Genomic DNA, 26,427 nt, shown 5'->3' on the forward strand with positions numbered 1-26,427 from the left:
CCTATGACATGCTGTGCGGAAGTTGTTCGGCTCAATGAGTTCTATATGTGTACCGAGTTTCATATGAATACGTGCAAGTATGTGTGAGCTATACATCAAGTTTTCTGACAATTTTCCAGGGGGCGCCGTAGAGCCCCTGTGCCACGCCCGGGTCCCAGCCTCAGCCGCGTCCTAATGGCCGCAGGTTCCAACGTGCGTGCCAATTTTCAAGAGTTTTCGGGCACGTTAAGGCCCCCAAAAGTACCCGGATAGTCGAAATAAAAAATAATAAAAAAAAAAAAAAAAAAAATAATAATAATCCTTAGAAGAACAATAGGGCCCTGCGCCTTACTGGCTTGGGCCCTAATAATAATCCTTAGAAGAACAATAGGGCCCTGCGCCTTACTGGCTTGGGCCCTAATGACAGGGCTCTAGACTGCGACCAAAATGGTAATTTTTTGCGAGTTCAAATTTGACGTGGTCGCATTTGTACGAGTGCCAGGTCTGCGCTACTCCAAAGCATCTGCTTCATACAGCGCGCGCTGCCAGCCGCAGCACATTATAGCAGGAGTCAGATTTCACTGATCACGTGAAGAGAGGTGCTTTCAGCCGAGCGCTTAGTGGGTAGAGCCTGGTTTATACTCGCCGCGAGCGTGAAGGTGCGCGTCGCGGATGGAGCGCAACTGATGGATTTGTTTTCAAACTAAAGTAAAAGACCGCTTCTTAAACCAGAGAAGGTGAACGTGGTGGTATTCTTGTAGAAAAAACATGCAAGTCCTGTCAGCTACAGCCAGTTTAGTTTTACTTTTCTTTTTGTTTTCGTTTTGAGAAGCTTGTTATCTTTGCTGTTTACCTCAGGTTATGCTATGGAGGCTTTCCTTAATTAAAAAAATATATATATTAATATTTATTTGCTTCCTCAGAGTTTGCTAAACATTCTGTAATATACGGTATATAGTACAGCATGTGGTGTGTCCTATGCCATATGCCTCGTCTTATTCGTTTTTGTTGATAAATGTTATGTAAGAGTTTGTCATTGTCAACGTACTGTTTTATTGTTGTTGCGCTTTTTAATTAAGAATAACAATGAATCCATCTTTTGTTTTAGTCTTAAAAAGTTAAAGGTGTATAGATATAAGCAAAACAGACAATGATCTGTTCTTGTAAAATGTGACACCAAGATCGCAAATTTGAAAGTAAAAAGCAATTCCTGTTCACAAAATTTAAATCACAAATAAGACAGATGAAAAAGAACGAGTTGAATGTTGAAAACTTTCGTTACCATATAACTATAAACTATGATAAAAGTTCATCAGCATGCATTGATTAATCAAATGTTGTAGCAAAAACAAATTGCAACCAAATTATGTGCTCGTGCGCAAATGTGAGATCAGTGGGAAGAATGAGTCTAGAGCCCTGCATGAAAGACTGCTAATTCTCAAAACATTTTTTGTTAAGATGACTGAAAGGAGGAAAAACCAAAGTGAAGTATGGACTTACTTCACGCAGTCATTTATTGACTTTATAACTGTAAATAAATATTGGTTCTGCATATCGGTTATCGGGCACATAAACATGCAAATAATTGGTATCGGTTATAAAAAAATCAATATCGGTCGATCACTAATTTTCACAAAAAAAAAAACACTAATTGTTACTCTTGTTACTAAAACAACTATTATATATTTTCAGAGATTTAGAAAACATGCCAAGTTGAAAAACTGTCTACTTCAACAACAGTGCTACAACCATTATATTGTACATAGAAATATCTGTTGCAGGACATTGTTTCTGTTTATATTTTGGCCTCTATGATCTCATCCACTGCCAATTATCCCACTAGTTCAACACCCCGGGCTGCCAGTTGGCGGGCAAATACAGTCTGCTGAAGCCAACAAATGATAGCAGATTTTACTGGACCTAACAATCCTCGATCCATCTAAAAAGCTCCATGACCTCGTCGGCTCGTTGCTTGCCACTGTCAGTTGGGCTTGTTCTTGTTGCATATCCTCAAACTGACAAACTGGGTTGGATGATTATGGTCAGGGCCGGATTTATGCATAGGCATTCTAGGCACGTGCCTATGATCACTTGTCCAGGGGGGGCCCAAACACAATGAAGAGAGATATATAGCCTAATGTTTTTTTAAACTATGGGCTTTCTACAACAGTGAAGATCAAAAACCCCAGAAGACAAATATAACACCCAATAGGGTAAAAAAAAAAAAGACAAACTATTTGCATGTTTTCCACCTTTTTATGTACGGAAATTGCGCATTCTTTCTCACACACGCGGAGACACGGACAGAAACTGAACAATGTCTTGAGGTGATTGTGACTCCAGGCCGTTAAAATTAGGCCATTAGAGAAATAATGCACTCCTGAAGTGGTAATATGGCCACGACACCGGAGCCTATTAATGGAACGGTTCTCTGTTCTCAAAGAAAGAATTACATTCGATCTTTATTGACTGAACATAAGCGCTTATTGCGATAGAAAACACTGTAACGGTTTCCACTGATTACAAAATATTTTTGTTTGCTGGGATGGTAATATATATTAATAGGGAAGGGGGGCCCAAATTATTTTTTGCCTATGTCACGATAACAGGTAAATCCGGCCCTGATTATGGTTAACATTCACACACAGAGTATGGTTAATTTTCAGGAGTTACACCTGCATTTTGGGAGTGAGCTAAGAAAACGGAGCAGTGTGAACGAAGCCAAAGAAAAACTCAAAAACTCACACTTGTATATGAGAGGTCAAGATGCACAAGCAGAGAAGACGTCACATTCTGAACAAAATGTGTACAGCCTACATAAAATGCTGCTTCTAAATTAATCACCAAGTTTCACTGAAATCACTGGTAGATTCATTTAATGTTGTGAGCAATTTACCCTTAATTCTCACTACAATACAATACTACAAATGACTCATAAGAACATATTCCACCTACAGCGTCTTGACAATTTAAAAAAGAGCCTCTAGAAAAGCTTTAAGCTTCCAAAATGACAGCAAATACCCGAATATCCGATTTCACTGAAACTCTAATTTTCATATCTAAAATAGCATGCTTCACTGCTAAAACACCCACAATAACTTAATGAAATCACACAGAACGACACTTGAAAATTGAAAATGACACCCACTGACAAAAATTAAGATATTCAAATTATTCTGAGTGACCCAAATCCAAAAGGTTATGAAAGAATAGCTCCAACATAAAAATGGCACATTTGAGAAAAAAAAACTGCATGAACATTGTGTGCCATTTCATTGTAAGGTCATACCTTTGTTCAAGACTATTCAACCTGCAATCCAATTACAACTTAAGGTCAGTCTAATTCACAGTCACAAAGGAACAACTCATTTTAGATGTCATTGGTCCTTTAAACTGTGGAAGACATATACCAACCTCTTCTCCACTCTTGTCAGTGTTGCGTCCTGACCAGAAAAGGTGGGCACAAATGCTGACTGCACGGCACTGGTCGGGTTTCTTCAGCAATTTGGAGGCAGCCAGGGCACACTGGGTACGCAGGGGCTCGTGGTTCTCTTCGCTGAAGCACCGCGTACGCTCAAACGTGCCAATGATCAGCGTAATGGCGGCCAGCTGAGCCTTCGAGTCGCTGATCTCATCTTCATACAGGGAGAAGGCCTTGGGACACACACATAAAGGCATTTCAGAAATAAGGTGCTGGGGAGTGAGTGAGTGAATGTAAAGCAATATTCTTCTGATCTAGTCTTGCTCTCAGGCTATTACTGTATCACTGTGAATAGTAATAAACATGAGAGGCAAGGATAAAGAATCCAAGCATGTTACTCATCTTGATAGTGACCTATCAGGCATTTAATCAAAATGCTTCTCTACCTGAGACATGAACTCGTAGGCAACGGTTTCATGGTTCTCAAAGCCGATCTCTCCAGCCGCCAGAGCCCCCTGGAGGAAGAGCCTCAGGGGTAACTCCGCCAGCTCTGCTTTTATCAGAGCACTAATGGTCTGATGAGCGAATGAGAAAATCTTCTGACATTTCTTTTCCCATTTATCGTCCTGTGGAAGAGAAAGATTGACATATATGTGAAAAAAATCTCTTCTATTTTAAACTGATTCTAATGCAAGTGCACTTCACAAGTGTGAAAAATGACAGATGAGGCTTCTGCAACCACACTTCCATGAGACAGAAAAAGGTGTACTTTCATTTCCTCACTATGGATGCCAGATGTTTACTGAGAATTCTATGAAGGAATGCTTGTCACTGTTTTTATAAATTACAGTAAATTAATTTAATTATTATAATTTTTATAGTTTCTGTACGCAACAGATGGGCTGCTGACCTCTTAGCTAAAAAACAGCTATGTCAGACTTACCATGTGGATAGGAAGTTATCTTTTATACAGGTGTGTAATTACATAGGGGCTTTGTTACAAAATCAAGTAAGATGACAACCTGGTCCCATTTTATATATGGTGGGGTTAACTACTACATACTTAATTCACAAAATAAGTACAATGCACTGTGTTCATATTGTATTGCAAAACACTTTTGCTGCTATTGAGGTGGGATACGGGTAAGGTTAGGGACAGGTTTGGTGGTATGGATAGGTTTAAGGGTGGGTTAAGGTGTAAGGGATGGGTCAACAGTGTAATTATAAATGTAATTACAGAAATTAATTACAGATTTACATGTAGGTATTTTTAAAATACAAGTACAATGCAAAAACATGTACACAATAAGTGCACTGTACCGAATGATTAATTTAAAGGTAAGTACAAAGTAGTTAAGGCCACTTAATATAAAGTAGGACTCTGTTACCAAATTTTCACCCAGTTTTGTTCTGATCAGAAATCATGACATTAATAAAAGTTATTTCATTCTTTATAATTATAGTATATTTCTTCTATTCAATTAAATAATTCCTTTGTAAACCTGTAAACCTCTGTGTCTTGTCATGATTTTTATTGTTCTCACACAGTGCAAATGCATTTTTATTCAAGAGAATATATAGCTGCCATTCTATTTTAGCAAGGGGATCATCGTATTTGGGGGGCCTGGGCATAAAAAGTTTGAAAACCCCTTCTCTGCTGGAGCGCTATTGCAAATGCATGTGTCCACCAACGGAGCTGCTGCCCAAAGCATTTCAAATCATTCTTTTATGATGTACCATTTTATTTAGCATGCTGCCTCCAAAGGTTGCTATACAGATAAAAGACAGCGCTTGGTTTTAGGCAATGACATGGCAGAGTAGGATGTTGTGTGGTTGAATGTGAGACATACTGAGGAGGAGTTCTCTTTGTAACGGAAGGCCAGTTGATAAGCAGCGAACACCAGCGGGGGAAGAGTGTGTCGAATTCTCTGGTTCCCCCCAGCGCCAAAGTGTTTCCTGGCAGTGTTTAAAATCTGTGGGAGGCACAAAACAAAAGAGTAGATGAATCGATTTGAATAATTCATTAAGCAGCATGATGACCTCATCAACTGATTGAATGTGGAATAAAACAACTTTCACTGGGAGCTAATTAGAGCAGTTCTGGCTGATGTCAAACAATCACGGTATTGTCAGTCATTTGCTTATGATGTTCCATCAAGGGGATTCACATTTCTCCTTAGCATCCAATGCTCATGAAATGATCAAAGAAACATGTTGTACTTTACCCACAAATAAGGAGCACTTAACAGCAGTGCATTTTTATAGATTTCTTTGAGTGGAGGCCAACAATGCCTTGCTCTGTCATATGATGAAAGGTTAAGAGAGGAAAGAATGTGTACCAGATACTGCTGGTCAGGGTCATCTGAATGCAGCAGATGAATAAAGCGGCCCACTAGGCTTTGTTCCTCTGCAAAGTCCTCCGGGTCAGGATCCTCAGCAGGCTGATCTGGCTGGTCCTGGATCAGCGTAGACACCAGGTTCAGGATCGCATCAACCTGCAAGGAAAGATCCATGAGATTATGCCTAGAATGCAGGGTGCAAATAGTTAAGACACAGAAAAAGACAGCAGAAGGCTATGTAACGGCCCTAAAATACTCCAAAAGTGACTTCTGAAAAATTTGTGGAGAGCATGTAAATATGACTAGATGTATTATGGGGCAGGCATGTTTTTCCATTCTATCTATAAGTACGCAACTGACCCTGTAGAGTGCAAACACTTAGTGCACTTTAAACGTTTGATTTCAGTCACATTAAGGCAATAATGTGTCTTTTTTTTAAATGTCACATAAACACTTTACTCCAACTGAAATACAACAACAACTACTTCTTTAACAGACCTGGATAATTCAATTGTAGCTTGGCTTCATCCAGTCATTATTTTTGCAATTCTGTGCTCTTAAACAAACAGATTTAAATGGCTTCAAATGGTTCCTCGCTGCTGTAATGTACTCAGTGCTCTCTTTTCAACTGCTCATAAAATGAGTGGGTGAGAGAAAGGATGGTGCTTTTTTGATACAGTCCTTAGAAAAGGCCAGAGGAGCTCCAACCTTCTTCAACAAGGGAATATCAATATATTCCTCTTTCGGTGCGATGGCTAGACTTCTCTGAATCATAGCTGACCTTTCCCTTAGGAATCACAGATTTAAGGGAGAATTAACAATGCAGCTTTAAAAAAACAGACAGAAAATATCCATGGGATTGTATGAAACGCCATTTAAAGCCAAAAGCAATCAAAAACCTCTGCAATGCTCTAAAGCCATGGCACGCAGCATAATAAGAAAAGGAGGAAACCGACAGTAGGCCACTTGAACCTGTCAGTCACTTGCTACAACAGAAGCAAATGACTCAAATATTGGTTACATATTCATATACTCAAAAAGGAACTACAATGGCATTAGAAAGTTTGTGAAGCCTTAAGAATGTTCTTTATTTCTGCTTAAACTTGACCAACATTACAACTTGATCTGAGACAATATGATAGCACATACATTCTTGTATTCTTCCACATTACATATCGACCAAAATGACTCAAGAGTAAATATTTTTATTTTAGAATAGAATGTGAAGTACCATCTTAAAAAAAAAAAACGTAATTGAAAATGTAATTAAAAACGTAGTTAAAAACATAACTGAACTAAAGCTTTTCAATTAGCCTGCTCTACTGAAAGAACATAAATCTGGATCTTTAAACTATGGTCTTCACCACACAGGTTTGAGGTTTGCCATGCTATGGCCATAGGCATTATTGATGTTATTTATGCTTACCAAGCTGGAAACGTTTTAAAGTCAGGATGAAACAGAGGAAGCAACAGATTTTTTTTCTTGCATTTGTGATTTGCAAAAAATAAGCCAAAATAAATGTTTTATAAGAGCGCAGACTTAGATGAGTATCTCAGTGTACACTACTATTCAAACGTTTGGGGTCAGCAAGATTTTTTTCCAAGGAATTAATACTTTTTATTTAGCAAGGATGTTAGCAAATTCATCAAACGTGACAATAATGACATTTACAATCTTACAAAAGATTTCTAGTTCAAATAAACTTCGTTTGAAATTTCTATTTATCAAAATATCGTGAAAATTCCTGGGATGGCTGCTGAAAGTTCAGCTTTGCCATCACAGGAATATGTTGCATTTAAGAACAGCTGTTTTTGATTTGTAATAATGTTTCAAAACATTGTTTTTATTTTATTTTTGATCAAATAAATGCAGTTTTGGTGAGCATAAGTTTCAAAAATGTAAAAAAAAATCAATCTTATAGACCCCAAGCCTTTGTATGGTAATGAAAGTCAATGTAATTTACTGTACAAAGAGATACAAGACTCACAAACTTTCTAGTACCTCTTACTGGGATTTCGTTTGATACATGCAAAAACATCACCAGTCTGACCATTTAGTACTGTATGTGATATAAACCTGATCTTGGGCCACTATGGTGGTGTTGTAGTCCAGAATGTTGCTCAGCACGTAGCAACTCATGCTTTTGCGAGACTCATAATCGAAGTACTCAAAGAGAGGTGGAAAATGCTTGAGCTGGAGCACGGTGAGGATGTTATTGTACGTGTCCACGGGGATCTTTAGCAGCCTGGTTAGCTCCTTAGACACTGCGCTGCTCGTGGCAATGCTGCACAGAAAGACATGAAAGAAACAAATTCACAAATAGAAGCTGGTACACTGATGTTGTAATGAGTAACCTTACTAATGTGGCCCTATGCATTTTAAAAGGCAGATGGTTTGTACAACTATGTGCTAAATTGACACTAAAATGTTGAAGGCGGCGAAATGATCCATCCATGAAAAACAAATCCAGCATTTACAGAACTTCCAGTTGTCTTAAATAGGAAGATTTGAGGTATAGCACCAAAAATCATTTCCACAACATAACAGACAGGCAGCTAGTCACAAATATCAGCCCTTAGCACGACTGGCCTGTGGTGTGATCAGTCACTCGCTGTAACTGCAAACAGTGAGTCATCATGTCTATGTGGCATCCCATCTGTCCTCAAAATTGCTAGGTGTCTGGGAAGATTTTGGACGTCACGCAAAGAAAGAATCAAATTTAGTTTTAACACATGAGAAAAAGATGAAAATGCAAACAAAGACAGCACAGGAAGGACATTTTATAGGGACATTTAAATGTAGTATCTGCATGCGCTTCTTTGATCAAGCCACCTTACCCCAGTGTCTATGATATTTTTGAAAAATAAAATAAAATTAAGTGCTTACTGTAATAATGTGTTGTTATATTCTATTAATATTCCTCAACAAATCTGATTTGAAGAACCCTACAATTAAACTGCAATTATTTCTGCCTAAAACACACTGCAAGGACCCTTTTCAAACTTTGTCAAAAGTTTCAGCCTTAGGGTTTTGTAAGCTTTTAAAGACAGATTCAGAGATAAATAAATATGAACAAAACTGAAAATGTTTAACCAGCAATGACACTTTAATAATACTTTTAGTTGTTTTATTTGAATACATTTATTCACTTATAACCACCTACACAGTGACTATGAGCAGTGCAACAACTCAAAAATAGATCAGGATCAGCATACTGGTTTAAGAGGTTCCGTAGTTATTATAGGCATTAGGGGTGGGACAATAAATCGATATGGCGATATATCGCAATCCTTCTCCATGCGATACGAGAATCGATATCTGGCACCAAATATCAATATTGTAATTAATACAATAAGATGCTCTAAATAGATTTCCCTGTTCACAGCGTCTAAAAATGCGCCATTTCCAGCTTCTTTCCAAAAGCGCTCTGACTCTGAACAAGTTCCATGAACCGCGTTCTCTATGAAGATGGGGAAGCACAAGGAACCGAAGGATAAACAGATTTCCAGCCACTGTATTAGCTTTACTGCTATATATATATATATATATATATATATATATATATATATATATATATATATATATATGTTTATGGAGAAGAAAACTAAAAAACTGCTCCAGAACAGCTATCAGCATGGACCATAGGCACCGATCACGTTATTAGTATTACTGCAGAGCGCATATTCAGTTCATGAATAGCCTAACCTCTCCTATGGAAGCAGAATAAATCATCCAACAGTTTTTGAAACAAAGCATGCTGAATTCCATAAATCGGAAGAAAATGATGCATTGCAATGAACAGTGCTTGCATTTTAATGCCTTGTATTTCCAGGGCTTGCATTTTTAGGTCCTGAAATTTAACATAGTTGTTCATTTAAGCTGTGAATATTTAAATTCAAAATATTTCACACACATTTTCATAATTAAAAATTCAATAATTTATATTCACCTTCCAGAATTCACTTCCAAAATATTCAATCCGTTTAAAAATACGAAACACAATAAGTCCATATTCGACAGGCAAATTTCGGTCATTTTATTTCAATTTCCAAATTTGCTGCCACAAATGCAGTGGTTAAAATTCGGCTGAAAATTCAGCGTTGCGCATCCGTGACCCGCAGGAATAGCAGTAGAGCAGCGATGCATGATCTCCAGCTGATGTCAGCTGTTCACCAGCAGGTGGTGCAAGCGGCTGTTGATGAAGGCCATATGTGGATCAAGTCATTCATTTACAAAAACTGATTTGCAGATATGGAGCAAGCGCTAAGTAGAAGTTTTGACTATCGGGGCCAGTATAAACATGTGGAAACGCTGATTGTGTGTATGTTTAATTCAACATCTTTGTTGTTTCCCGTAGCCTACATGTAAGCAGCTTTCTCTACCACAAAGAAAATGATAATGCTCTTTTACCCAGCGCTGAAGTACAGAAATAACATTACATCTGAGGAAGACATATATTGCTTTCGGTTGCTTAGTTTCTGTAACTTTGTATCATGGCTTGTGTGAAGCTGTGCTTTAATACAGGGGTTCCCCTCATACATCACACTCCAGGATTCCCCAACGATGCGTAACGCGCCTGGGTGCCTTTATATGAACAAAACTGGATGCTCTCCCTCGCTCTCAAGATATTACAAGTGCGCGTTATGCAGTGTGAACAGTGAGCACCGACCGGTAGAAACATAAATCTGCACCTATGGCATTGAGGACGAAACAAAACCTTGTCAGATCCACAATGCGGTGCAGAAATGTGCGGTGTGTGCTTGTCGCACGTCTACATTTGAAATAATGAACCTGAGCATGCAAAAGACGCAATATGTGAACGGCTATTTCTTCATATGGGGCTCCATTTTTATGATGAGAGGAGTAGAAAGGTTGAGAAAGCACTCCAGGTGAATTTTGAAATGTACCAGGTTTATATTATATCTATCCATCTACTCCACTGGTCTCAAACTCAATTCCTGGAGGGCCACAGCTCTGCACAGTTTAGCTCCAACCAGCTCCAAATCACACCTGCTTGGAAGTTTCTAGTTCCTTGATTAGCTGGATCAGGTGTGTTTGATTAGGGTTGGAGCTAAACTGTGCAGAGCTGTGGCCCTCCAGGAATTGAGTTTGAGACCAATGATCTACTGTTTCTATCTAGTTTTTTTTTTCTATTTGATAAGCAGTTAAATGTGTTTGTTTACACACAGAGAAAAAGAAAAGTGTAAGCTTTTAATAAGTCCAAGAATAAAATTATTAATTTAGCCTACTCAACATTTTAAAATTGATTTACAGAACTTTTTTTGCTGTTTTCTAACAGTTTGGACTTGAATAAAGAAAGAAAACTTGTACTTAACCTTTTCACAGGCATTTTGTTTTGTGATGTATCATTATAGGATTTTCTAGAAATATATAGATTAATGCAGAATCGCTGTATCATGATATTATCATTATCGTGAACAATGTATTGTGATTATAACGTATTGTGAGGTACCCTGCGATTCCCACCCCTAATAGGCATGATCTCCTGTAACAGTTTCTTTACACTGAAATGAGGATATAAATACAGAAATTAAGCACTAGGGATGGCTCGATACCATAATTTTGGCTTCGGTACGATACCAGAATGTAGTACCTCGGTATCGATACTAAATCGATACCATAGGTGACAAATAACCAGCCTCAAAAGATAAGTGAATTAAAAAAATATATATTATTAATAATAATAATAAAAACAGATTCATATGTTAATACCTTTTTATCAAACTGTAACAAAAAACCTAAAGGGAACATAGGTTACATTTTGATGTTGGAGAAAAAAAAAATAGGCTAACTGAAGTAATAAGATGAAAATATATTCAAATCTTATCTTTTTAGTCACACAGTGCAAACTAAATGTCTCCAAAAAAAAAAAACCTACCGGAAACATAGGCTTCATTTTGAAGAAGTTTGAAGAAAAAAAAAATAGCACTGAAGTTGCGCAATTGATGCAACAAATGTTGCTTTATTGTAAAGTGTTATTCTAACAGTCAAAGTAATATTCAAAATCACGTTATTATTTCTCTCTCTCAGATTGTTTTCAGATTTCAGACTCAACCAAAGAAAAAGCATTAAATATAAATCTCACTCTCTCACTTGCTTCATATTAGCGGTCGGCAGCGCGTCAGAAACATTCCCTTCATATCATTGATACTAAAATTAATATAGCAAAACTCTTGCTCAATTCATATCCAATTAAAATTTGATTGTATGAAATACAAGTGCATGTATTACGTGACCAAAACTTAATTGATTCTAGCGTGTCTCACATGCACATTTGCGCTTACTGTATTACATCTGAATGTGCGTTGATCAGATGTAAATAAAAGGTCAAATCAAATCTGAATTTATGAATGATGCACTCACCTGTCGATCTCTTAATTCTCTGAAAAGATCAGGATGAGCAAGCGACAAATGCTTAAAAAGATTTGATGTGTTCCTGTGGCAACATGATTTAGGCCTATAGCAACGCTTGCATACAGGTGCAGTAAGGTCAGTTCCTTCACCTTTGACATCTGTTTTTTATCCAAAGTAATGCCATATTTCACTTCTACTGTTCTCTTTATTTATTAATTTTGGGTGCGCTGAGTTTCATCTGTTTGATCCATCGCATTGGTCTGTTGTCACATTTAACAGTTGCGCAGCAATTTGGGAAGCACTGCCACCTACAGGTGCATTTTGCAACAGCAGCGTATGAAATACCGAATTGAGCAAAATTATGATATCGTACCGTTTGAAATATAATATATACCGGTATTTTTCCAGTATCGGTATACCGCGCATCCCTATTAAGCACTCAAATCCTCCAGCAAGTGAAAGACTAAGGACCTTTTAGCAACACACTAGTGGTGCTAAAGAGTGTGGGTGTTGCTTTGACCATGTGCTGATCTGCCAAATGTGTGAGAAAAATATCGTAACTAATACTCACTGCTCCAGGTTGAGTTTGTTGAAAATCTCCACAGTACTTTCCAACACTTTATCCACATAGTCCACACGCTCAGGATAGCACTTCATGGCCAGATTAATGAGAGACACTTGAAGCGATACAACATCTTCAGATGGCATGTCCTGACGAGACTGACAAGAGAAAATAAAGATGGCAACATTAAACATTTATATTTAAGTCAGTGAATTTACTACGTCATTCAATTTTTCAATAAAGGCACTGCATGATATTATACCTGTATGACAGTTGCCACTTGCTGTGAGAAAATATCGAATAGCTTGATTTCAGCAGGGATTCCAGGTCCATCTTCTCTGTGAGCAAACAAGGCCAATCTGTGGGATGGGACGACGATCAAATAAGACCCCAAAACAGGTTTAAAAAGCTAACTTGCGCTAAAATGTATACATTTCTTTGGTTACATTTTATTTTATGGTGTCCTTGTTACAGTGTAATTATACATTTAAGTACTGAGTAATTATAAACTACAAAAAGGGTTTGGTTTAGGTTAGTTACATGTAATTATGCATAAGTTATTGTCATTACTAATACGCAAGTACATGTAATATGCAACAAAGATGCTGTAAAACAAAGTGCTAACATTTCTTTGCATTATATACCCATTCTTTGCATTATAAAAGCCACCTGTCAATAAGAGCAATGATGATGTTCTTGACGTTCACGCTTTGATGCAGATCAGCACATGAGCGAAGGAACGGGTTCAATGTCTGCAGGTGAAACTCATCCGGAATGACCTGCAGAAAAATAAAAGTGCAGACAAAATTGTGAGTTATTGTCTAAATTGTCTAATACTTAAAATAACTGGGAAAAAGCCAAGGGGAATATGTTAAAAGATAGACTCATACAGTCAAGTAAAACAGGATTAGTGTTGTCAAATGATTCATCTTGATTCATTGGATCCAAAATAAAAGTTTCTGTTTACATAATGTATGCGCACTGAGTATATTTATTATGTATATATAAATACACACACATGCATGAATATATTTAAGAAAAAATTTATGTTTATATATTAAAAATATTTATATATAATATAAATTATATGAATATACATGTAAATATTTTCAAAATATATACTGCGTGTGCGTTTATATAAACATAATAAACCTACACAATATACACACATTTATTATATAAATAAAAACTTTTACTTTGGATGCGATTAATTAACAGCACTAAACAGGATGATGAGTGACGCTGGGACATTTCTGTACCTGTATGATGCACTCCATGAGGTATTCCTGTGCTAGGGGGTCTCTACAGTTCACCACCTGCTCCAAGATCCCAGACAACACGATCTGTGGGGAGTCAACACATATTTACCACATGCCTTGTTAGCGCTGCCAAATCCTTTTGCAAACAAGATAACTGCAAATCACAGCACAATTCTACAATTTTCTGCCTACAGTATGTGCTGCTTTAAAACTACTACACTAAACTATAATATAGGTCTGTGGAATTTACAAAACACTACAGTTTGGGGTAAGATTTTTTAAAAATGGCTTTCTCTCATGTTCACCAAGGGTTTAATAGAAAAATGACTAAAAACAGCAATACTGTGAAATATTATTTCAAGTTAAAATAACTGTTTTTAACATGTGTCTTGTGTTTTAACATGTAATTTATTCCTGCTGAATTTTCAACAGCTACTACTTCAGTCTTTGTCACATGATCATCCAGAAATCATTCTAGTATACTGACTTGAAGTATCAGTGTTGAAAATAATTTAACTGCATAATATTTTTGTGAAAACTGTGATAGTTGTTTTTCAGGACTCTTTTATGAATAGAAGAGCATTTGTTCAGAATAGAAGTCTTTTGTAATATTACAAACATCTTGACCATCATATATGATCAGTCCTTCACAAATGGCTCAAAATGAGAATGGCTGTCTGTTTTACAAACTAATCAAATATAATATGGATAACTTCTTGCTTGAAAATGTTCATTTATTTTGTTCAGCTGCATTTTCCCAAATCCAACACTTGTGGTTCTAAAAAGTTGAAAGTGAGCATTTTTAACAAATATGACCACGCTACACGAGTCTCTAAGCTGTTTGCTAGATGAATTACAGAATTTTGATTTACCTTATCAAGCTAAAAATGTTCATTTACCTCTGGTTAAAAAGCATAAAGTACATCAGAAAAGCTGCCCTGTGGGCACAGTGTTACCCATATGTATGGGTGCTTGAATTTAAAAATCAAATGAGAACATATTGAGCCTGACACATTGTTAATTCATGAACGTGAACAGGGAGTGCTTTAACAAACAGTTTTCAAAGGACTATCAAAAGATGCTGTAACCTCTTACGCAGCTGTCGTTCCATCAATAGCTCTTTTACCCAGTGATTTATGCTAAGTGATAGTTTGTGGTTCCCACATATAAACAGGTAATCAAGGTCAAATCTAATTTCAATGCACCCTTTTAAACCTTTAACAGAGCTTTATGGGCTTTGGAGTAAGATCATTTATCTGCACTGGAGCACTGAAACCAAAACGCACCTGTTTGTACTTTTCCACATTGACGCCTTCCAGCTGGCTCAGTCGGACCAGATTGGTCCCTACGAGGATGCGCAGCTCTTGCCTCTCCTTCTCTCTCTTTTCTCGGTCCCTACTGTGTCCCTGATGCTGCATGCGCACCCACAGTTTATTCATCTCGGCAAAATTCAGCAGTACAAAGTCAATGGAGTCATTAATGTCCCCGGTCATCTCTTCCCTAAATCAAATAGGAGAGAACACAAGTAATCATTCAATCCTTAGAAGATAATGAGAATTTGCAGTGAATTATTTTGTCAAAAGCTGTCTAAGTGCTGTCTAAGCTCTGAACGTGGGAAAATAGGCCTTTTCTAGCAATGGATTAAACTGTATTTTAGCACATAGGATTACACTACGGCATCATTTAAATAGCTCAGTGCGAGTCACAACGCTCTTGAGCTACTTGAAGTGCAATCACAGCCATTAGATACGGAGTGTCGTACTCAGCCTGCTCTCCATCATCAGGCAGGATGTTGCGCGTACACTGCAGCAGGTAGTTCCTGAGGAACAAGCCCCGGAGTGGATGCTGCACACCACGGCACATTTCCACCAGGTCCTTTAGTATGTCTTTGCGGGATTGGGGGAAAGAGCGAACGTACACCACTCCGACAGTTATCAACAGGTACCTGAGAAGCCAACAAGAGAGAAGTTAATGAGCAATGACTCCATGACCACAAAAAGTGTAAAAACAAAGGCACCAGATAACTAAACTTGAAGTCTGATCAGAGAACTTCAAAGCAAATATTATTGAGCCTCATAATAAAATGATGGATGTACTAATAAAGCTTGAATGCTAGAAGATAAGCGTTTCACATGGTATGCAGCACAATATAAAATACTGGAGAGAAATAAAAGACACCTGCCAGGCTTAATGCAAGTTCCTCAGTAACAGGTACAAAAGCAACACTTTAAATTCCCTGAGCCTGACGGATTTCAGAGGATTTGAGTAGTTTATTTAGCTACACTTTTGTCTTTGAATTCTTTGCGTAGATTCATTACCATTTGGATGTACTACGTTTATAATAATACTGAAACAAACATGTTTAGGGGAATTACATTTTTTTTCACTTTATTACATTCTGAAAAACTGAATTGTGATTAGGTGATTAGGGCTGGGAGAGTTTTTTTTTTTTAATCCTAATATATTTTTAGCATTTCCTTTTGATTACTTTCAATATTCTCAGATGGTTCAAATGGAAGCCATTAACAAACCACAGCTGTTGCAAGGTATGTTAGAATCATTTAATACAGGAAATAAAATACAGTAAAATTTAGTTAAATTTTTTTCCAGAAATTACTTCATATTGACTTGCATTCAATTAACATGTAACAAAGTAACATGCTCATTCGCATGAACAGACTAATTAAATAAAAGTAATTAGGATTTCCATTGCTACATTTCAGAGGGTGAGCTAATTAGTCGGAACCGATTTGCTAGCATAACTAACTGACTTTCCAGATCATTTACAATGAACTGATTCACCAGAATAAATGCCTCTCCAGTAGGGATGCACCGAATGTTCGGCAACCAAAATTGTGACTAAGCGAAAAGACCGAATAAACTATACCGAACAATGACATGACACGATCAAATTGAGGCTCGCACTAATGCAGCAAACGTCTGCAGTGTGAAACTATTTAAAATGGTCAGAGAAAGACGCAAAATGTGCGAGACTACTTAGTGCTGCATCTCATGTCTGCGATGAGAAGAGGAAGGGGTGGTTGTTGCTGTTTACTATGATGACTGAAATCACGAAATGGCCTCAAACGATTAGTAAATAAACTGCAGAATGTTATGTTTTCTAATACTCGCATGGATTACATGCATTCAAACAGCACTGCACGAGCTCGCAGTGCCAGGGTTCAAAGTCCAAAGTGCAAGGAAAATCTGCGTTAAAACACCGTTACTCGTCATTTGCTCAGTAACATTTTTATAATTTTTTAAAGACATGTGACAATGTGATACGTGCGACAAATATCTTCCCAAATTCGTAATGAGAATAATTTAAATATCTGCATGCTGTTGTCAACAAAAAGAAGCATTAAGATCTTCCTGCGGGTTTCTGCCAAAATAAAATCAACAACTCCATCAACATTCATAAATGTTAGTATTGTAATTTTTCTGTTGCTCTGTAAAAAAAAAAAACAAGAAAAAAAAAATAATGATAATAATAATTACCCTACAACTGTCACAACACACACTGGAGCAGGGAAACGCAAAGACGAGGAGCTTCTTCAAATAACTCAGACTTTATTATAACAAACTTAGGAATTGCTGGAGACATGGAAACCGACATGAAGACGATCACTGACAGGCAGGGAAACACAGGCCTTGTAAAGGGGAGACTAAACTAGATAATTGACAACACAGGGCTGGGAACTAATTAACTGATGAAGACATGAAACGAGGACCGGCACGGTAAGACCAAATATGGGCATGGAAACAGGGAGCATGTGGAAACACAAGACACAGGGAAACAAAGTCTGACATTACGCCCCCCTCTGGAAGCCGCGTCCTTGCGCCATACACCATCCAACGGGGAGGGGGGGTGGTCGCTCTGGAGGCCTCCAGGGACCAGGAGGCAGGACTATCGGCCTCCAGGGCAGCGCCTGTTCCAGGAGCCATGGCGGACAGGGGACTCTGGAGGCCATGGCGGGTCAGGGAGCTTGAGCAGCCATGGTGGGTCCGCCTCCGAGACAGTGGCCAGCGGATTCATAGGAGGGCTCATGCGAGGAGCTGGCACTGGAGGGCACTTGCGAGGAGAAGGCACTGGTTTGGAGAGAGTTTCATCCGGAGGGCTTGCCTTACTCTCTGCCGAAGGGCTTGCCACACTCTCTGCCGGAGGGCCCGCCACACTCTCTGCCGGAGTTAACTTCTCCACGGACGGCGGCATGAATTTCCCCGCGGATGGCATGTTTACGTGGGCCGCGAACGGCAGCTGGTGAGGGAGAGCCGCAGACGGCGGGCTTTCACGGCCCACGAACGGCGGCTGGTGAGGGAGAGCCACGGACGGCGGCGTGAATTTCCCCGCAGATGGCGGGCTTGGGAGAGCCGCGGGCGGCAGACTTGCGTTGGCCTCTGACGGCGGCTGTCTTGCGTTGGCCACGGGCAGCTGACTTGCGCTGGCTGCTGACGGCGGCTGTCTTGCGTTGGCCACGGACGGCGGTGGGCTCGGGAGAGCCGCAAATGGCAGAGGGCTTGGGAGAGCCGTGGACGACAGCAGGCTGGTTCTGGCTCGGGCCCGGATGCCTCCCAGACCCCGGTAGATCCCTTCTTTCCAACTCAGTCCGGTTGTGTCTGGGAGGTCCACGGGATGGTGGTAGTTGGCCCCAAGCCAGGACAGCTTGTTAAGCGTGGCATCATCCCATGTCATCGCCGCGGCGATCTTGCAGAACTCCTCTGCATACACATAAAAGGGGCGATCCTGACGGGCTAGGGCGACGAAGCGGGAGGCGGCGTCCATGCCGCAGGAAAAAACAGGAACAACCAAAAAAACTCCGCTTACTTTGTCTGGTCGAGTCTTCTGTCACAACACACACTGGAGCAGGGAAACGCTGAGACGAGGAGCTTCTTCAAATAACTCAGACTTTATTATAACAAACTTAGGAATTGCTGGAGACATGGAAAACAACATGAAGACGATCACTGACGATAAGACTGAACACAGAGGCAGGGAAACACAGGGCTTGTAAAGGGGAGACTAAACTAGATAACTGACAACAGGGCTGGGAACTAATTAACTGATTAAGACATGAAACGAGGACCAGGACGGGAAGACCAAATATGGGCATGGAAACACAGGGAGCACATGGAAACACAAGACAGCTCTATACATTTATTATAACATTCACACAGTGTTCAAATTGGGATCTGTAATATATTCTAATGTTTTAAAAGAAGCCTCTTCTGCTCAGCAAGGCTGCATTTATTTTACAGTAAAAAATACATGCCTGATTCAAGAAGACGGTCTCAAAAATGGCCAAAAATTTTATTTTAGTAACTTATTAATTTTAAGTTAAATTGTGTTTTGTTGGTATAATGTCTGATAGAATGTACAAAATGTTCAGTGTTAAGTAAATATTTTTAAATTGTTGTTTTGTAATTGATTTTTTCATTTATTTGAAAAGCAGGACAAAACAGTAAAAAGCATATTTTGGCTATTTAATTTATGCAATGGAGAAAAAAAAAAAAAAAAAAAAAAAGGCAAAATAGGCCTATATGGGGGAACAAAATGCAAAAAACCATGTTCGATATTATGCCTTCAGCCTTCGGCCCAGTGTTTCATTTTGTTCGGCTTCGGCCAAGAATTTTCATTTCGGTACATCCCTACTCTCCAGCACTACATACTGAACTCAGGACAGATTAGCAGGGCGTTTGATTATCCCCACAGCAGTAAAATTGCGCACAAACATTAAAAACGGCCAGTGTACCATTTGAATGGGCTACACTGCTACTTGGACTCCCAACCCTGGTCTTTAGCAACCGCCGAACAAAATCTGACCAGAGGCATATACCATAAAATGGCACATGCTCAAAAGTTGATTTCTGATTCTCATGGCCAGTCAACAAAAACAAGCTCTGAATAATAACAACAAAGTGCTACTGATGGCAATTAATTTACTTATATTCAGCCCTACACATTTACCTCAGTGACAAATTAACCTGGCAGTGTGCATCTGTCTTAACAAAAAAGTCTCCTGTCCTTTCAGAACAAATTCAAGACCCCGAAAATATTTCAGACCTTTCATGTTATCTGTTATTGTTATTTACACATTTACAAACTGATGTTAAAGAGATCAATTGTATTGGCTTCTAGCAGGTTAAGAGACTTTAATTTAAGAGAGAGATTGCTTCGGTGGTGCAACCAATATAGAAAGATAGCAACTGAAACAATAGGAGGCAAAGCAGGACTATAGCTGCTCAGAAATAAGTTACCCACTAGATCACAATTCCTTCAATGAGAGGAGTGGGCAGAAATGATAGCAGGAACAATGCCATGAAAGCACTGCAGCTGAGTCAGAGAACTGGAGTGCACATTTCACTGCATGTGAGTGGGGGTGCCTTGTGTCACCCCAGAGGATGCCAGACTCTCCCAATGATGGCCAACTCCTGACAACCATTTTATCACTTCTAGCAATTATTAAAAAGCACACTCGAAGGAGTAACCCAGGAATCACTTTTTTTCTGTATAAAACCTCAGTTGTTATCAAAGTCTCTTTAAAACAAGTCATGTCACTCGGCGGCCGTCTTTGAAACGCTTCTCAGGCATGCAAGTGCAGCTCCTATCTCTTTGAATGGGGAAACATCAAATTCTCCAAAACTGTTCACTAAGCTTAGGATTAAATTTCATATTTGTAATCACCAAAGAAATGTGTCAACAACTGTATCATTAATGTTGTTTCTTTTGCTCAAATAGTGTTATAAAAAAAGCTTATTTTTCAGGCTAGACCAGCCAATGCGCACGTCTCAGAGCGCTGACTGTTTCTATAGCAACCAGGACTTCTAACAGCAGCTGCAGTGACGCGCTAACTTTACTGATTAGCGATTGGCTCTTTCATTCAGAAGGTGGGGCTTCCTGCGTTTGAGCAGCCATATTGAGCTTTGCATTCTTCCCCAATCTACCTAAGATGGATTCTACCTTCGATTCTACGAAGGTAGAATTCTACCTAAGATTCTACCTAAGATGGCGGCGCGCGCAGTCACAGCAGCTTCTCTCTCTCCCGACAAACCGGTGTTTTCGTGTTTTTTGTCTTGTAAGTCGCAATGTTTTTGCACATCTTCGTCTCGTCTACCTGTCTTTAAGCACGCATACAGTCGTGAGTTTCTGCTCGATGTCGGCAGAACCACATTTTTAGAGTTAAACTCCGCGCACGCTGAAGAGCTGCGGGACCTCGGTCTGCTCCGAAGGCCTTCTCCATCACCGGCCCCCACTACTGCATCTCGCCCACAGCGGAGGCGCTACAAGCGGCGTGAGAGGAAGCAGAAGAGGGGTAAGCGCGGAGGTATCCGAGCTAGGCTAGCGGCCAACCCACACAAGCCAGCTATCCCCACCATCGTACTGGCGAACGTACGCTCTTTGGACAATAAACTGGACTACATCCGACTACTCCGCTCTACTCAGAGGACTGTAAGAGACTGTTGTGTTTTTGTGTTTACGGAAACATGGCTTAACAACAGCGTACCGGACTGCGCCATACAGCTCGACCAGCTAACATGCTATCGAGCTGACAGAGCTCTCGTCGAGGGAGGTAAGATCCGCGGCGGCGGTCTCTGTGTTTACATCAATGATGCATGGTGTCGCGACGCTGTTGTGGTCTGCAAACACTGCTCACCCCTGGTGGAGTTTATGATTATTAAGTGCCGGCCGTTCTATCTACCGAGGGAATATACAGCCATACTGCTCGTTGCTGTATACATCCCTCCCAGCTCCAGCAACAACATCAGGAGTGAGGCGCTAAATGATCTGTACCAGCACACCAGTGAGCAGCAGACAGCCCACCCAGATGCTTTTCTTATCTTGGCTGGGGATTTCAATCACGCAGACTTAAAGAGTGTGTTCCCAAAAATTCACCAACACATAGACTTTCCAACAAGGGGAAAAAACACTCTGGACTTTGTTTACACCACCCAGAGAGGAGCTTACAAGGCCCTCCCCCTCCCCCACCTCGGAGCCTCAGACCACATCACTGTCATGCTAATGCCTGCATACAGACCGCTCGTTAAAGTCACCAAACCAGTTCACAAACAGATTCAAGTGTGGCCGGAAGGGTCGTCAGAGGCACTTCAAGACTGCTTTGACACCACTGACTGGAATATGTTTAAACAGGCTGCCACATACAACAATACTACAGACCTCCAAGAGTACTCAGAGACTGTTACTGCCTACATCTCCCAAGTGCATTGATGATGTAACAGTCACAAAGTCCATCACTGTCCGGGCCAACCAGAAGCCGTGGATGACAGGGGAGGTCTACAGACTTCTGAAGGCTCGGAACGCTGCCTTTAGCGCTGGAGATGAGGAGGGCCTGAAGACAGCTAGGGCCAACCTATCCCGCAGCATCAAAGAGGCCAAGAGACAGTACTCCAGGAGGATAGCCCATCGTTTCAGCGACAGCAGAGACACGCGGAGCCTGTGGCAGGGGATACAGACCATTACGGATTACAAGCCCCCACCACAGACCTGTGACAACACCATCCCCCTGCTGAACGAGCTGAATGCCTTCTTTGCTCGCTTTGAGGCACAAAACAGCACCACTGCACAGAAGACTCCACCTCCTCCCGGTGACCAGGTGATGACGCTGTCCCCGGACAGTGTGAGGAGATCCCTCAGCAGGATCAATGCACGCAAAGCTCCGGGTCCTGACAACATTCCTGGGCGTGTACTGAGAGACTGTGCAGTGGAACTCACTGAGGTCTTCACAGACATCTTCAACATCTCACTAAATCAGGCTGTTGTCCCCACATGCTTCAAAGCTACCACCATCATTCCAGTCCCTAAGAAGTCATCTCCATCCTGTTTCAATGACTACCGTCCAATAGCACTCACTCCCATCCTCATGAAGTGCTTTGAACGGCTAGTCTTGCACCACATCAAGTCTGTCCTCCCCCCCTCCCTGGACCCCTTCCAGTTTGCATATAGGTCCAACCGCTTGACCGATGATGCCATCACCACTGCCCTCCACCCAGCCCTCACACATCTGGAGAAAAAAGACTCATATGTCAGGATGCTGTTCATAGACTTCAGTTCAGCATTCAACACAATCATCCCTCAACAGCTCACTCACAAACTGGCCCAGCTGGGGCTCAATACCTCTCTGTGCAACTGGCTGTTGGACTTCCTGACCGGGAGACCTCAAGCAGTACGGGTCGGCAGTAACACATCCAGCACCATCACACTGAACACTGGGGCCCCCCAAGGATGTGTGCTGAGCCCCCTCCTCTTCACTCTGCTGACCCACGACTGCACACCATCACACAACTCCAACATTTTCATTAAGTTTGCGGATGACACGACTGTGGTGGGTCTCATCAGCAACAGAGATGAGACAAACTACAGGAGCGAGGTGATTTTTTCAATCTCTCTCTGAATGTGAAGACGAAGGAGATTGTTGTTGACTTCAGGAGAGTACACACTCAGCATGCCCCTCTGACCATCAACGGTGCGACTGTGGAGAGAGTGAGCAGCACCAAGTTCCTGGGTGTGCACATCACTGAGGACCTCTCCTGGACTAACAACACTGCAGCACTGGCCAAGAAAGCACAGCAGCGTCTCTACTTCCTCCGCAAACTCAGAAGAGCCAGAGCCCCGGCCCTCATCATGTGCACCTTCTACAGAGGCACCATCGAGAGCATCCTAACTAGCTGCATCACTGTGTGGTATGGCGCTTGCAACGCATCCTGCCGCAAGTCACTTCAGCGCATAGTGAGAGCAGCTGAGAAGATCGTTGGTGTCTCTCTCCCCTCCCTCCAGGACATCTACAGCACCCGTCTCACCCGCAAAGCCCTCCGCATTGCAGGCGATCCCACCCACCCGACACACAGCTTCTTCAGTCTGCTGCCATCAGGGAGGAGACTGCGGAGTCTCCAGGCGAGGACCAGCAGACTGAAGGACAGCTTCATACATCAGGCTGTCAGGAAGCTGAACTCCCTCCCGTCCTTGCCCCCCCTCCCCTCTTTCACCCCCATTTAACACAGCAACACACTAGGAACTCTGACTCTGTGACACCCCCCCCACCGACCAACAAACTGTGACCGGCACCTGTCACTTGTGCAGCATTGGCTGATCACTACCCATCCAACATTGACTGCAAATTACCTCTTCGGATAGTCTGACAAAAATCTATCCGAACAGTCACTTCGACTTGTCACTTTAACAGACTGATAAGCTCTTCTTGCACTACACTCATAACAAAACAAAACAAAACAAATCTGCACAGTTTTGTTTTTGTACATTCAACTGGTTTGCACTCCATCTATTCTGCCATGTGCCTTATGCACTTTATCTATCCCTCTTTTTTTATTTTCTACAATGTCCTCAGACTGATAAGCTCTTTTGCACTACAAATATATCTACACAGTGTTGTTTTTATTTAACTTGTTTTGCACTCTGCCATGCGCCTTATGCCACTTTATCGATCTAATTCTTATTTTTTTCTACAATATCCTCATTTGTATATTTGTATAGTTGTATGTACATATGTTTAAACTGTATTTATCTGTATTTGAACGTGTTTAATGTTAACTGTATGCACCAAGGGTCTGAGAGTAATGCAATTTCAATTCTCTGTATGTATGTGCTGTACATGTGGAAGAATTGACAATAAAGCAGACTTGAACTTGAACAATCAAAGCTAGACAAGTGACATGTCTTGGGTATTCATTAGTCTTTGGTTGTTATGTGGTAGAAACACTAGCTGCATTTCCATTACAGATTTGCACAAAACTTGTGCAATATTTTAGAAATGTCGATTAAAAAAATATATATTGTGAAATGACGGCGTTTCCATTAACCCATGTTATGCTAAAACAAAATTTTTTCCTCTTGCGATTAGTCATGGTGACGGATTTTGGTAGGGTTATGTATATCGCAGCCACTGCACTTGCCATTATTTTTAATCGAAGGAGGTGTATCTTTACATAAGCAGCACGGAGAGCCGCTTCTGAAATGTGGAGCGGTGCAGCTGGTATAAACAAGAATTGACTAGAGCGGCCACGATCAGCTCCGGTGGCCATGTTGGAGGCATAAAACGCCACAGACGTATGCTGTGTGAATTGTCTAAGCATTAATGGCAAGGAAAGCCCCTTATACTTGAGAGCGGCTATGTACGAAGTGTTTCTTGGAGGTTATAGTACATTGAAGAATGATCATATGATTTTTACGTACAGTACGCCATGTGACCTGTAAATGTAAAAAAAACATTTCCATTGCAGTTTTGCGAAATATTCCTTTTTCGAACTGCCAGAAAAAACAGCTCATGTGAGCGTAACATTTTTTTTTGCGATTTATGGGCGTATTTTCAATTCGTAACTTCAATTTGCACAATTTGAAGGTTAGTGGACATACAGCCACTGTCAGTGACTGTACTTACTCTCTTGCTTCGCTTAAGCCCTGCTTGTTTGTGCTTTACTTTTTCTTCAAACAGATGCACTCCACCAATCTGTTCCTCATTAAAGATGAGCAGGCACAAAAATCAAACATCTTTCCAACTGTGCTCTCACTCTCCTCTCATTCTCTCCCACTCAAATTCAATTGCTATTAATTTACAAATGTCCTTATCGTTAATTAAGACTGATTTTCTGAAAGTCAGTTTACAACAAAAGTGAGACTGTTTTAAGACTCAATGGGCCAGATTGACTAAACAGGGAAGATTAGCAGGAGGCCGCAATCCCATAAAAGCACAGATGGGAGAAGAAATTTCAAATGAAAGAACACAAACACAACCAGCTTCCATTCCATAATGACCAAACCAATTCACCAAGAGCAGTGCAAATCAGCAACTATCATAGCCATGTCAAGTGCAAAATTGGTTAAGACATGCTTTTCTGAGGCATCGAATAATGGTGAAAATACCAGTAAAGTAATTACCGCAAACCTTATTAAATCAAAATGCATGATTTATTTATCTTTTCCCTTAATTTTTTTTAAAATAAGGTCAGCCACAAATTAAACTATGTCCACACCTTTTCATCCTTCATTTTTTCACTTAATGTCTTTAGTAAATCCTGACAGTTGTTTTTATTGCCAAAAGAGGATTTGTACTGGTGCAAGCTGTTAGTAAATCTGGACCATTTTCCACAGTATCGATAAACTGATACCAGCTGCATTTCTCAGTCTTTTCTCTCCAACGGCAAGTTGACAAATTCAACATTTTTTATTTTAATTAAATAAGTATATAGTTCATTCGCAGCACTGTGCTGCGTTTATACGTGCAAACAGCTTGTGATCAAGTGTTTTTAACAGAGCGCCTCAGTTCACAGTGAATGCAGCTAACTCCATCTGTGCATGTGCTGCAAGTTTAACATGCATTTGGCAATACAATGTTACACTTTAATACATTGTTTACACTTTTCAAATTTGCTTAATTTCCAGCATTTATGTGGATAGATGATTACAGCATTTCACTGTATTTGTAATGAGAAGCTTTCGCAGTGTTTCGTCTAGGTTTACAGCT

General features: G+C 40.4%; 1 protein-coding gene across 1 annotated transcript in view; it reads right to left on the minus strand.

The window, feature by feature from the left end:
* The window catches only part of LOC306876114 (vacuolar protein sorting-associated protein 35-like), a 54,567-nt gene that overhangs the window by 19,678 nt on the left and 8,462 nt on the right, over positions 1-26,427 (minus strand). The window contains exons 5-15 of the mRNA XM_079427050.1: positions 15,699-15,881; positions 15,223-15,436; positions 13,937-14,020; positions 13,347-13,456; positions 12,940-13,036; positions 12,687-12,835; positions 7,817-8,024; positions 5,740-5,895; positions 5,251-5,373; positions 3,847-4,026; positions 3,394-3,633 (exon numbers count right to left, since the gene is read on the minus strand). Coding sequence (XP_079283176.1) covers positions 3,394-3,633; positions 3,847-4,026; positions 5,251-5,373; positions 5,740-5,895; positions 7,817-8,024; positions 12,687-12,835; positions 12,940-13,036; positions 13,347-13,456; positions 13,937-14,020; positions 15,223-15,436; positions 15,699-15,881 — 1,744 coding nt within the window. The remainder of the gene's footprint in view (positions 1-3,393; positions 3,634-3,846; positions 4,027-5,250; positions 5,374-5,739; positions 5,896-7,816; positions 8,025-12,686; positions 12,836-12,939; positions 13,037-13,346; positions 13,457-13,936; positions 14,021-15,222; positions 15,437-15,698; positions 15,882-26,427) is intronic.

The sequence above is a fragment of the Barbus barbus genome, assembly GCF_936440315.1.
Source record: "Barbus barbus genome assembly, chromosome: 1".
Lineage (NCBI taxonomy): Eukaryota > Metazoa > Chordata > Actinopteri > Cypriniformes > Cyprinidae > Barbus > Barbus barbus.